The 12,862-nt window shown below is 38.1% G+C and overlaps 1 protein-coding gene across 2 annotated transcripts in view; it reads right to left on the bottom strand.

Moving 5' to 3' along the window:
• The window catches only part of TANGO6 (transport and golgi organization 6 homolog), a 172,031-nt gene that overhangs the window by 92,934 nt on the left and 66,235 nt on the right, over positions 1-12,862 (bottom strand). For both annotated transcript variants that reach the window (XM_075995744.1, XM_075995745.1), the window contains 2 exons: positions 11,457-11,972; positions 8,600-8,657 (listed from right to left, as the gene is read on the bottom strand). In XM_075995744.1, the coding sequence (XP_075851859.1) occupies positions 8,600-8,657; positions 11,457-11,972 (574 nt within the window). The remainder of the gene's footprint in view (positions 1-8,599; positions 8,658-11,456; positions 11,973-12,862) is intronic.

Here is a 12,862-nt window from a genome sequence, read left to right as displayed (position 1 = left end):
CTAGCACTCTGGGAGGCTGAGGCGGGCGGATTGCTCGAGGTCAGGAGTTCGAAACCAGCCTGAGCAAGAGCGAGACCCCGTCTCTACTATAAATAGAAAGAAATTAATTGGCCAACTAATATATATATAAAATTAGCCGGGCATGGTGGCGCATGCCTGTAGTCCCAGCTACTCGGGAGGCTGAGGCAGCAGGATTGCTTGAGCCCAGGAGTTTGAGGTTGCTGTGAGCTAGGCTGACGCCACGGCACTCACTCTAGCCTGGGCAACAAGCGAGACTCTGTCTCAAAAAAAAAACAAAAAAAAAAACTGAGCTTTAAAAGGGTTAATGTTTTTACATACACGTAAATTTCTATATTGCTTTTAAAGTCTTCTGATTATCACTCTGGTTAAACAAATTACTATTATTTGACAATGACCTGTAATTCTATTTTGATCAAGTGTTTTGAGCCTTTTAACATCTCTAATGAAGTCTTCCTCACAATCAAACCAAGTCTTTTTGACCTAAAATTAACTCCAAGATTTTCCAGTTGTCTCCCTAAAAAGCCTCAAAAGATAACATCTCTCTTCTTAGAAAAATGTTAAATGATTAGATTTCTTTGGAAAATTATATTTAAAAACATTGTCAAATAGTTAGTGATCTAGATCTTCTTCTAGTTACATTTATATATACATTGTTGATAGAAATGTTTCAAAAATTACATAAATCCATAAAAATCTGTTATGAGTCAAAATTCTAGTGGTTACCTTAAAATGCTACATATAATAAAAATAACTAAATTTCCTTGTCAATTATAAACTTTTGTCAATTTTTTGACCATGGCTATTCTAAGTTTTTGTCATCCACAGTTATTGTTTTATTTTATTTTTTAAAGACAGAGAGAGAGTGTCTGGCTCTGTCACCCACGCTGGAGCCAATTGTAGCTCACTGCAGCCTTGAACTTCGGGATCAAGCAATCCTCCTGCCTCAACCTTCCAACGTAGCTAGGACTCCAAGTGTGTGTCACCACACCTAGCTAACTTTTTTTAAAAAATTTTTTGTAGAGACAGACTGTTGCCTGGGCTGGTCTTAAATTCTTGGCCTCAAGCAATTCTTCCACCTTGGCCTCCAAAAGTGCTGGGATTACAGGTGTGAGCTGCCACACCTAGCCACACACAGTTACTATTTTAAATTCTTCTCTAAAAATATTTATAATCAAATTGATAAAAAAGTTAATTACATGAGATTAAATAATAAAGATGTTTTAATAACTTTTATTGAAAACACTGTTAAGTTCTTTACTCAAATGTTTATCTTCTAGAATTAAAAAAAATTTTCTCTTTTAAGCAATCTATAATTTCCAACAATTTGATAAAGTGTACCTTAGTAAACAAAGACAAAAACATTTCAGTTTTTTTCTCCTTACTTAATTCCTCTAAAATTCAAACACTATTTCTAAATATGCTTATGACAATATGGTTATTTACATAAGTCCAATAAAATTGTGCTCTCTCTTTATAGAAAAATGCAATTAAAAATATTGGTTATATTACCAAGGCTTTGACTAAAATGTCATATTTAAAAATATACATGAAATGCTTGACTTCAAGGGTTCCCAGCCTTACAGTGAGTAAATAAAAACTGTCACTTCCTGGCAGGCCCAGAAACTATAAGACTATAAATAAAACCTAAAGTCTGCCTTGGTCTGGCTTCCTAATCTCAAGAGGCTTTTAAATTTTAATATTCCTATATGATCAATGTAAAAAAAGGTATGTTTCAAAAAAAAAGCTATAATACACCTTTATTAGATTATAACTCTGTATATTTTGTTTTGAGTTCTTGTTATCTGCCTATAGATTAGACTAAGTCCTAAATTCTTCTAAGTTCCCACAATCCAATTTTCTTCCATAAAATTAGTAAAATAGGAACTACTGTTTCTAAAGCCTTATAAGTTAAAACTAGATAAATTTTAAAAAACAAGTCTTATGCCTGATGTATGGGCCACTCAGAAAGTTCACCAAACTGATACCATAAGCAGAGGCATTCACACTACAAACCAGGATGAAAAGTTGGCAGTTTGTCAAAATAAGACCCTATATCATAATGAGACTCTTACCCCTCTTACTGATACTTTTTTCATTTGATAATGAAAGATAATGCTATCATCAAAATTTCATAATCAATATCTGCTAGAAGTAATTTGACAAAACCTGACCTAAAAATCCTTTTAGTCCATCTAGTGGACAACTTGGACAATACTCCTAACACAAACTTTTGTTCGAATTCTCCTGGTGGTCCATTTATATGAAACGTCTAAAATAGGCAAATCCATAGAGACAAAAAATAGATCAGTGTTTGCCAAGGGCTGGGGGAATGAGGAATGGGAAGTGACTGATAATGGGTATGAGATGATAAAAATGTTCCAAAATGAGATAGTGGTGATGGTTGCACAACTCTTTAAATATACTAACAACCATTGACTTACACATTTTAATTGGGTAGATTTTAGGTTTGTAAATTATATATCGAATGAAAAGTTTTAAAAAGTAGGGATAATGTCTACTTCCCAGAACTACGTCAAGAATTTACTGAGATAGCACATATGAGATACATTCACTAAATGCTCATTTGTTAATTACGTAGTATAGAAACCAGGTCAGGACATAAAAGAAATCTTCCTATTTCCAGGACATAAATGGAGATGATGAATTTCACAGGACTGCATTCCAAATTTCAATGCCAGATGCAATTATATGATCCTTCAAGAGATAGAATTATTTTCAGTTAATGGTTTCTCAACTTTATTTGAGGTAGAAATCTGAGAATGAAATAGAGAGTTCAGTCCCTGACAAGTTAAGACTTGTAGTCCTGCTCAGTTTGAAACTCTGTAAAAACAATTTCATCTTGTATCTACCTTCCCCCTTCCAGGCCTTTTGCCTTCCCTCCCCTTGGCTTTTTTTTTTTTTTTTTTTTTTTTTGCCAGAAATGAAAACTCTTTTCTGAAAGGAAAAGGGTGGAAGAGCTAGTGTGATTTGTTTGGGCCTGTCAAGATGTCTAGATTCTCTTCACTCTACACACACTGGCATACTTTCACCTCCCATGCTTGGCTCAGAGCCCAAGTGGGTTTTTTTTGTTTTTGTTTTTTTAATGAGCCTGATAGTTTTATCCAAAGATCCTTTTGACACTTAAAGGGATCATTTGGATCCCCCAAATGCAACTGTTGCTTTCAAAATACCCTTTAAATAGCTGAAAGTGACTGAGAGGACACATAGCAGAAAAAAAAAAAATCTGGCTATAATACCTTATTAAAGAATAGCATTTATTGATGACATTTTATTACTGAACATCTATTTGAAAACTGAAATGTGAAAGGTACCCAAACATATAATATACATTATGTGACTCTCAAGGACACATTTTAATTTCCATTTTGGAAAAGAGAAGGACTTCTACCTTTTACCTTACATACTTGTCATTGAAATTTTCAAAAAAAACAATGAGAATGAATTACTTGTATAATAATGGTAAAAACAATGAAAAAAGAATATACAAGGACTTAAAAAAAAAAAGGGAGACATTTAATCTTGGTCTGTTTAAGACTAAGTCCTCTATCTGTAAACTCTGTATGGTAACTGGAACTCAACAACGTTGTATCTAATCCTCTAATTGAAGAAGTTGCTACTAAGAACCTGGGAGCACCTGCTAGAACAACTAAGTCAATCACCACATTCTCAGTAGGAAGAAACAGATACACACACAGTTTTTCAGAAGATTAACATTTAATTCATAGGGCATTTACTTCTTAGATTGTTGTAATGAACAGATAATATATACATCAGAAATTCCTAAGTCGGGCATCAATAAATACCTGTTTATTTAATTCTCCTCTAGTCTCTGCCTAGACTACAGAGATAGTTGGTGAAAATTTATAAAAGAAATCCAGAATATCAATTAATTAAGCAAAAAACATACTGCAACTTTCACACGGAGCCATTTAGTCAGCCTAGAAAAGGAAAACTTTAAACACACACAGTCCCCACAACTACATGCTACTCAAACCACAGCCAGGCATGCCTTGTACTGCAGGACAAGTGGCTGGTCTTATCTGCCTGGGAGTCCAGAATGGCTTTGTTCCTGGAGTGCTTTTGGCCTGGGCAAACTACATTGGTGATGCAGGTGGGAAAATTCATTTCTTTTCTTTTTTAATGGGAAATTCACCTAAGGCCTTGGCTTTTAAGTGCATGGTACAAATACCAAAAACATCAATTAGTTCAAACTTGTCTATCTGGGGGAGCTAAGAACAGAAATTATGCCTCTACCTCCCATGTTCTTCATTGCCAAATTAGCTACTAACTGATTTGCACACCAATTAAAATTACTAAAAACAAACACAACACCAACAGTTGCGATTTTATAGCAGACCCTAGAGGCTAATGAGCTCCATGGGTTAATCAACTAAGGCGTTTATTCCAAACAGCAATGTTGCCAAATGAGAATGACATGCCACCACTTCTCGAAAACCCAGTCCTAAAAAAAAAATCAGTGAGAAACATCTCCTTGATAGTATTCTAGTTTCTTGGGAAAAGTGCAGGATGACTTATTTTCTGAGACTTACTAATTATAGGCATAGGAGGCTCTTGCTTCGTTGATTTTATCTGAGTATCACTCATGGCCATATGGTCCTGGGTCCTGTGAGCCCCAGGGCCTATCTCAATTCCTGACCTCTTCAACCTCTCCGCGGCAGGTAATATTTTCTCTCTTAAAACCCTTTAATCTTAGGGATTCTGCTTTTACCTAGCTGTCCTTTTACCTCTTTTGGGTGGTCATTTTGTCTCCTTTGAAGAATTCTCTTTTTGGTTTTTAACCTAATCACAACAGTTAAGCTGAAGTGTTTTGTATACAGAAGGTATACGATAGATGCTTGTTGAATAAAGAAAGAATCCCAAGGCCCAGGCCTTCATCACTGTATGCTTTCCTCTCTGCCTGCTCTCTTAAGCTTCAAATACTAAGTCTGTATAGAGCATACCCCAAATTAAACCCAGAAAGAACTAGCCAGTACGAACTCCACGTGCCTCTGTGCCCTGTGAGAACTTTGCCTTTGAAAAGTAAACAGAACACATCAGTGTGAAGAACTGTATTACTGGTGTCAATTCTTTACCCCTCCCTACAGCCATGCTCTTTGCTATGTGACTTGGCAGTTGTCCCACTGAAGCAAGAGAGTATATTTCTCCACTCCTTAGACTTTTGAGTTGGCCCACATGACTTGCTGTAGCTAACATAATAAGGCAGAAGTGACAGATGCTGCCCTAAGCTTAGGACTACGGAAGCCTCTGGTGTACACTTCTCTCTGACACTTCTGCCATCGCCATGAGAATACATGCCCTGGTATGTCGCTGATCCAGGGAGGATCAGGCCCACATGCAGCAGAACCACTGCAGCTGGCCTGCTAACCTGCGGTGAGAAGCAGAGCTGCCTAACCAAGCCCAGCCAAGAACCTTACTGGTCTACAGATATGTGAGTGATAATAAAGGGTTGACGTTTTACACCACTGACTGTTGGGGTAGTTTGTTAAACAGCAATGACTCACTGATAGAATTAGCCTACTCAAGCTTTAGATTTGAGATGTTACACAGATCGCTGCATTATTGCCTAGTAATCTAACAGTAGAAGTAACAGTGACTATTATGATGATGACAACACTAAAATAATATTTGCTAACACGTATTGATCATTGATCACTATGTGCTAAGCACTTTCAAGGTTTTAGCTCATTTAATCCTAATATTAGCCCCCCTTTTATATATAAACTTTTTATCATAGATTACAAAATTATTGAGAAGATAATACAGAGAGTTTCTATATACAGGCAGTCCGGGGTTACGGATGACATAGGTTCCTAAGAACGTCTTTAGATTGGATCTGTAAGGAACTCGGATCCTTGATGAACAGTGCACATATGGTAATGACAATAACAATAATAATACAGTATAATACTGTAATAATAACACTACTCCTGTACTGTAATAATAAGTTACAGAAACTATTGTGCTCTTTCTTTCAATTCAAGCAAACAGAACATAAAAAAAAACTTATACAAAACATTTAGGCCAGGCACAGTGGCTCATGCCTGTAATCCTAGCACTTTGGGAGTCTGAGGCAGGAGGATCATTTGAGGCTAGGCAAGAGTGAGGCCCTGTCTCCACAAAAAATAGAAAAATCAGCCAGGTGTGATGGAGTATGCCTGTCATCCCAACTACTCCGGAAGCTGAGGCAGGAGGATTGCTTGAGCCCAGGAGTTTGAGGTTGCAGTGAGCTATGATGATGCCACTGCACTCTCGTTCAGGCAACAGAGCAAGACCCTAGCTCACAAAAAAAAAAGTTTAGATAGGAATATGAGAAATTTCAAAAATGAATATTAAAAGTTAACATCTAATGTTGCATCAATGTCTGCTTACTGGAAGGGGCATTTTGGAGGCAAAAAGGTAGCTAACATTAATCGGAAGATGATGATGGAGATGGTGCTGGAGAGGTTGGAGCGGGAGCTGGGGGATCAGGATCTGATTCTGTCGCTGGAGGAGGGAGCTCACCACTGAAGTCAGTTTCTTAAAAAAGGTAGCTAGGGTTATTTGCACAGCCTTTTCCTTTTTTTCATCATAAATGGCTTTGCAGCAGCTGATGTTCTCACTAACTGCATGGTAAACCTTTGTAAACTGCTCAATGTTAGGATCTTGCTCCTCAAGCTTAGCAAATCCTGCTTCAATGGCGCAAAAGGCTTTAGCTAATTCCTTTGTCATAAACTTTCTTGGCTCTGGATCTTCTGATTCTTCATGTTCTAGTGTTTCTATCGGCTGCTCCTCTATCTATCTATGGGACTAGCCTTAGTAGAAAGATGCTGCACCAACGAACCACTTACTCCATGCAGGTTTGTTTACAAGAAGAAACTAGTTTCTGAATTATTAATTATTTAATCATAAATCATCCTTCTGGGAGCCCTGGGAACCCATTTGTAAATACAGAATGCCATAAGTTGGGTCATCTGTAACTCGGGAACTGCCTGTAATCCACACCCAGTTGCCCCTATTACTTACATCTTACATTTGTATGATATATTTGTCACAATTATTGAACTAATTGATACTTTGTTACCAACTAAAGTCCATAATTTATTTGGATTTCCTGGATCTAAATGTCCTTTTTCTGTTCCAGGATCCCATCTACCATGTTACATTTAGTTATCCTATCTCCTTGGGCTCTGACAGTTTCAGCCCTCTCCCTTCTTATTAAATTTTATGATTTTGTTTAGTAACAGCTTTATTTAGGTATAATGCATATATCATACAATTCACCCACTTGAAGTATACACCTCAATGGTTCCTAGCAGAGTCAGATTTGTACAACCATCACAATCAATTTCAGAACATTGTCATCACCCTCCAAAAAAATCCCATACCCTTTAGCTATCCCCTCCAACAATTACTCCCTTACCCCCAGCCCTAGGATATCACTAATTTACTTCTGTCTCTATAATTTTGCCTATTCTAGACATTTCATATAAATGGAATCATACAATATGTAGTATTTTGTGACCAGTGTCTTTCATTTAATATGTTTCTAAGATTCATCCATGTTTTAGCATGTATCAGTACTTAATTAATTTTTAAAGCTGAATAATATTCCATTGCACATATACCACATTTTGTTTAGCCACTCATCAACTGATGGATGTATGGGTAGTTTCCACCTTTGGCTATTATGAATAATGCTGCTGTGAACATTCACATACAAGTTTTTGTGTAGACATATGTTTTCATTTCTCTTGAATATATACCTAGTAGAAGAATTGTTGGGCCAAGTGGTAACTCTATGTTTATCTTTTAGAGGAATTTCCAGATTGTTTACCAAAGTGGCTATACCATTTTACATTCCCATTTCGTCCCCTTTTCAGAGATAAGAAATTAAAGCCCCCAGGGAGTAAGTACTTTTCCAAAGTCTATACAGCTGAGAATCGGGAGAGTGGGGCGGTGCACCCAGGTGGTCTGCCTCCAGAACCCCAGCTCTTAGCGACCATGCCACACTGACAGAACCAGGGAAACTGAGTTAATTCTGACTTCTCACCATGTCTGGGGAGGGCACCTAATTCTCTGCATGCTCTCTAGATTTGGAATCCACAAACTAATGGGAGATGTGGAGAACAACAAAGAATCATAAAAAGAGAAATAAAATTATCGCAAAAAATTTTTGATGAAAAAATATTATTAAATACCCTGAGATTTCTTGAGCTTAAAGTGAGAGCAAAGGTGTAAACAGACAGTAGTCAAGTAACATAAAAGGTTAATGTAATAAGAGCTCATGTGTGAGCCATTCTTTACCTCCTTGAATTAGAAAAAATGGAATTTGATCTACAAAATTATAAATAAACATTAATAAAAACTTCTTCATCATTATAAGACATTGAAACTCTACAGTGATCATTTAGGAACCCTCCAGGAATATTATAATTATGACTTAAAGTGTCCTAGCTAGCAGGCAGAAAGATGGATAAATTGACCAGCAGTGGGTGGCTCTATGATTGTAGAGATTTTGTGCAAACATGACTCAAAGTCTTTATCAGGACTAACTTACCCTGAATTGCAGACAGATATACAAAAGTGTCTTCATGTTCCAAGTTCTCCAAGAATATCTGGAACGACAAAATACAGCAATAATAAGATTCACAAAGAGCAAGGAAGACTTAAGAGACCCTCTTATCAGCAGCCTCAAAAGAGTAAAATGCTTTTCTTCTTGTTTGTCTTAGCTAGAAGCCAGTCTGACTTAGAGTCTTATGGGGAAAATGGTACATGTGCTTGAAGTCCCAGTTTTATAATAGTTTAAAAAAGGGTAAAAATTGAAGGAGATACTTGTATTCTTGAAGTAGTCAAGTATATACCAGCAGTAGTTATGGAAACGAATGGAAGAACAATCCTAAACATTTTTCCACTACATCCATGGTGAACAACATTCCCACATAAGGCATGAAAGCTACAGGCTGTGATAACACACACCAGGCAAGGCTTGGGGTTATGTGCAAATGATAGCACATTTGCTACAATTGGATCCTTTTTTCTTGCACTCACAAAGCATATGGAAATGCAAGTGAGATAGAGATGTTGTTACTGAGATAACTTTGAATCTATTCTAATTTATTGTTTAAAATCTTGCAAATTTCAGCACTTCGATTGACATTAGTAACAAACTACTCTCATTATCTCTCACAATTTAGTAACCCATCAGGGAGTGTCAACTGCAGTGGGTTATCTAGTGCTTATCAAGAAGATACTACAGTGACATGTTAGGCTTAGGCCCCAACATGAGAGCCAAGAAAGGCAGTGGCCCTGTGCCCACATTCCTCTTGCTTGGTGTCTAGGGGAAGGAGAGGTGTCTGCGCCATAAATAATGCCATGCCTTTTGCTGGCACAGTGATCCTTGATATTAACTTGATGCTGCTGGTCTCTACATCTTAAGTATGTCAGGGAGAACCTCAAATTAGTTCAGTTAGAAAGATGGCCAAACTGGAAGGTGTGGGGATCATGTATGGAGTAAGGGAAGCTAAATCCAGGGCAATGGCCATTGGAATAAAGAAGATGAGATACATCTGAAAGACTTCTTGGAAAAAATAATTGACAGGACTTAGTGACCAATTATATATGGCAGATGAAGATTAAATGAAATTAAAGAAAATTCTAAAGATGTTCATAGCATTCACTTTCTAAATACGTGAGTCAAAGGATATTTTTAATAATTATTCAAAGAAGATATGTATTTGAGGTTTTCAGCAATATATATATATATATGTATATATATATATATATATTTTTTTTTTGAGACAGAGTCTTGCTCTGTTATCTGGGCTAGAAGTCATGGCATCAGCCTAGCTCACAGCAACCTCAAACTCCTGGGCTCAAGGGATCCTCCTGTCTCAGCCTCCCAGTAGCTGAGACTACAGGCGTGTAAAACAATGCCTGGCTAATTTTTTCTATTTTAGTTGCCAGGCTAATTTCTTTCTATTTCTTTAGTAGAGATGGGGGTCTCCCTTTTGTTGAGGCTGGTCTTGAACTCCTGACCTCAAGCAATTCTCCCCCCTCAGCCTCCCTGAGTGCTAGGATTACGGGCGTGAGCCACTGCGCCCAGCCTTCAGCAATATTTTAATGACAGCAAAACCTTGGCACATTTCTGTGCCTCAGTTTTCTCATCTACAAAATGGGGGTAATACCAATATTGTAGTTGTTGTGAGGATTAGAGACAATATAAGGTATATGGCCTGGCTCAATAAATAGCAGTTATTATACAATTGGTTCTAATACTTTAGTGATTAAAAATAAATGTTTTTGATTAGAATTGTAATTCTTAGTCTAATAGCTAAGGCATACAAAAGAGGTTGTTATCAACACCATCATCATCATAGTTGAGGTTCAGAAAGTTGAAGTGACTTGGCAGTAGTCTTTAGAACCTTTGCTCTTTCTTTCTTTCTTCTTTTTTTTAGAGACAAGATCTCACTCTGTTGCCCAGGCTGATGTGCGGTGTTGCCATCATAGCTCATTGCAGCCTCAAATTCCTGGGCTTAAATGATCTTCCTGCCTCGGCCTCCCGAGTAGCTGGGAGTACAAGTGTGTGCAACCAAGCCAGGCTAATTTTTTTTTTTTTTTTTTTTTTTTTTTAGAAACGAGGTCTTACTATGTTGTCCAGGCTGATCTCTAACTCCTGGCTCCAAATGATCCTCCCTCTGTGGCCTCCCAAAGTGCTGGGATTACAGATGTGATCCACTGTGCCCAGCCTCCCCTTGCTCTTAATCTCTAACCTATACTGAAGTCAGGAAAATTTCCACAAAAGGGAAAAGATCCCCAATTAAGCATATATTAATATGCTCCCCCATAATTCTACAATTTATTATTTTTTTTAATTCTATAATTTAAAGAGCAGCTTTTCACTGTGATGAAGTGAAAAGGAGGAGGAGACCCAGTTCTGTCCAATGCCCCTCTCAAAAAGGACCCAGCGAAAACACGTGACTTACCTGGGCAAGGTCACAGTGCTGAAAATAGACTTATTTACCACAAAAGGCACTCTCCTATTGCTGGGAATTTGCTCATGTTGTCCCACCTCCCTTTCTATCATCTGCTCAAACTTTACCAGTTTGTTAAGGCCATGCTAAGATCTACATCTTCCAGAAGGTTTCAACTCTCTCTTTTTCTTGACTGCCCACAGCATTTCTTGCATGCGAAAATGTTGGCAGTTTGTTCATGTCAATTAAGTAGTCTCATGTGGTCATCTAATCATTCCTCTGTCTAAATGTTACCTCCTCAGAACAACTGTAAGTTTCTAGAGGATGGTAGAGGACAGTGCCTGACACTAGGCCAAGGCTCCAAAAATATTTGAGTTGAATTAATGGCTCCTGGACAGCTGCCCCTGTCTGAGCCCATGTGTCTTTACAGCACATTCTACTTACCTTGAGAAGCTTCTCTTGCATCTCAAGGGCTTTTGCTTCTCTCTGTTCTATCCAGCGGGAAAGAGTACGCAGGGCAGCAGCCCGTGTTGGAATCTGAGGATCATAAGCTGATAAAAGAACCTCTTGGAGCTGCTCTGTGGTTATGCTTGCAGGTTTCTGGTTTGCTGCACTGCTGGGCTCACTGACCCCCTTGGGAATGAATGGAGCACTTGACGGCAGGCCAGTTTGGGGGGACTTCTCATGGCTTTGCTGTTGTTTGACGTGGCTCTGAGCTACGTCAGTGTAGCTTTCGTGACTGGTTTGCTGCTGCTGTTCTGTTTTCTCTTCTGGATCTTTTTTGTTCAGGGTGCTGTGGGCGGCCATGCTGACGGCCTCAGTGGCAAAGGCTCCGTGGGTAGAGATGGTGATGCGGAGATCAACAGCGAGTTCCTGGATGACGGGGTCAGGGTACGTGTGGGACACCTTTTCCAACAGAGGCAGCAACTGCTTCAGGACAGCAAAATCACTTGATTTCAACTACAAGATGAAATAAAAAATGCCAAACTCAAATGAATATAGCAAATGTTAATATGACCTAAGTACCAGGAAACCTATTCTGAGAAAAAGGGGGCAGGGATCAAATCTTGTTCATGGTGTAAACAGCGTATTGCCTGGGTCTTGCACTCAATAACTCTTTATTGAATAATTATAGCTAACATTTATTGAACACTTACCATGTATAAGTTCCTTTTTAAGTTAAGGCACACATATATACACATTCATATCCCTACAATATGATTACTTTTTTTTTTGAGACAGAGTCTTGCTCTGTTGCCCAGGCTAAAGTGCCATCAGCCTAGCCCACAGCAATCTCAAACTCCTGGGCTCAAGCGATCCTCCTACCTCAGCCTCTCAAGTAGCTAGGACTATAGGTGTGTGCCTCCACACCTGGCTAATTTTTTTTTTCTATTTTTAGTAAAGATGAGGTCTCACTCTTGCTCAGGCTGGTCTCAAACTCCTTAGCTCAAGCAATCCTCCCACCTTGGCCTCCGAGAGCACTAGGATTACAGGCATGAACCACTGTGCCTGGCCTGATAACTATTATTAACTACATTTTAAGCATGGGGAAACTAAGGTACTGATCAGTTAAGTAATATGCCCAAGTTCACAAACTAGAAGATAGTAAGATGTGAACTCAAGAAATCAGGATCATATACACAACCACAATGAGTAAGATGTGTAACATTTGGGGGATGGACATGCTTGAAGCTCTTACTCAAGGAGGGCATGGGCAATATATGTAACCTTAACACTTGTGCCCCCATAATATGCTAAAAATAAAAAGATTAAAAAAATAAAAAAAAAAAAGAAATCAGGATCAAAGCCCATACTCTTACTCAATAAATAAATAAAGCAGTTCTAAATTA

Source organism: Microcebus murinus, chromosome 20 (assembly GCF_040939455.1).
Source record: "Microcebus murinus isolate Inina chromosome 20, M.murinus_Inina_mat1.0, whole genome shotgun sequence".
In the NCBI taxonomy this organism is placed as follows: domain Eukaryota; kingdom Metazoa; phylum Chordata; class Mammalia; order Primates; family Cheirogaleidae; genus Microcebus; species Microcebus murinus.
The sequence above is the reverse complement of the archived record's forward strand: the minus strand, read 5'-3'. Positions and strand labels throughout refer to the sequence as shown.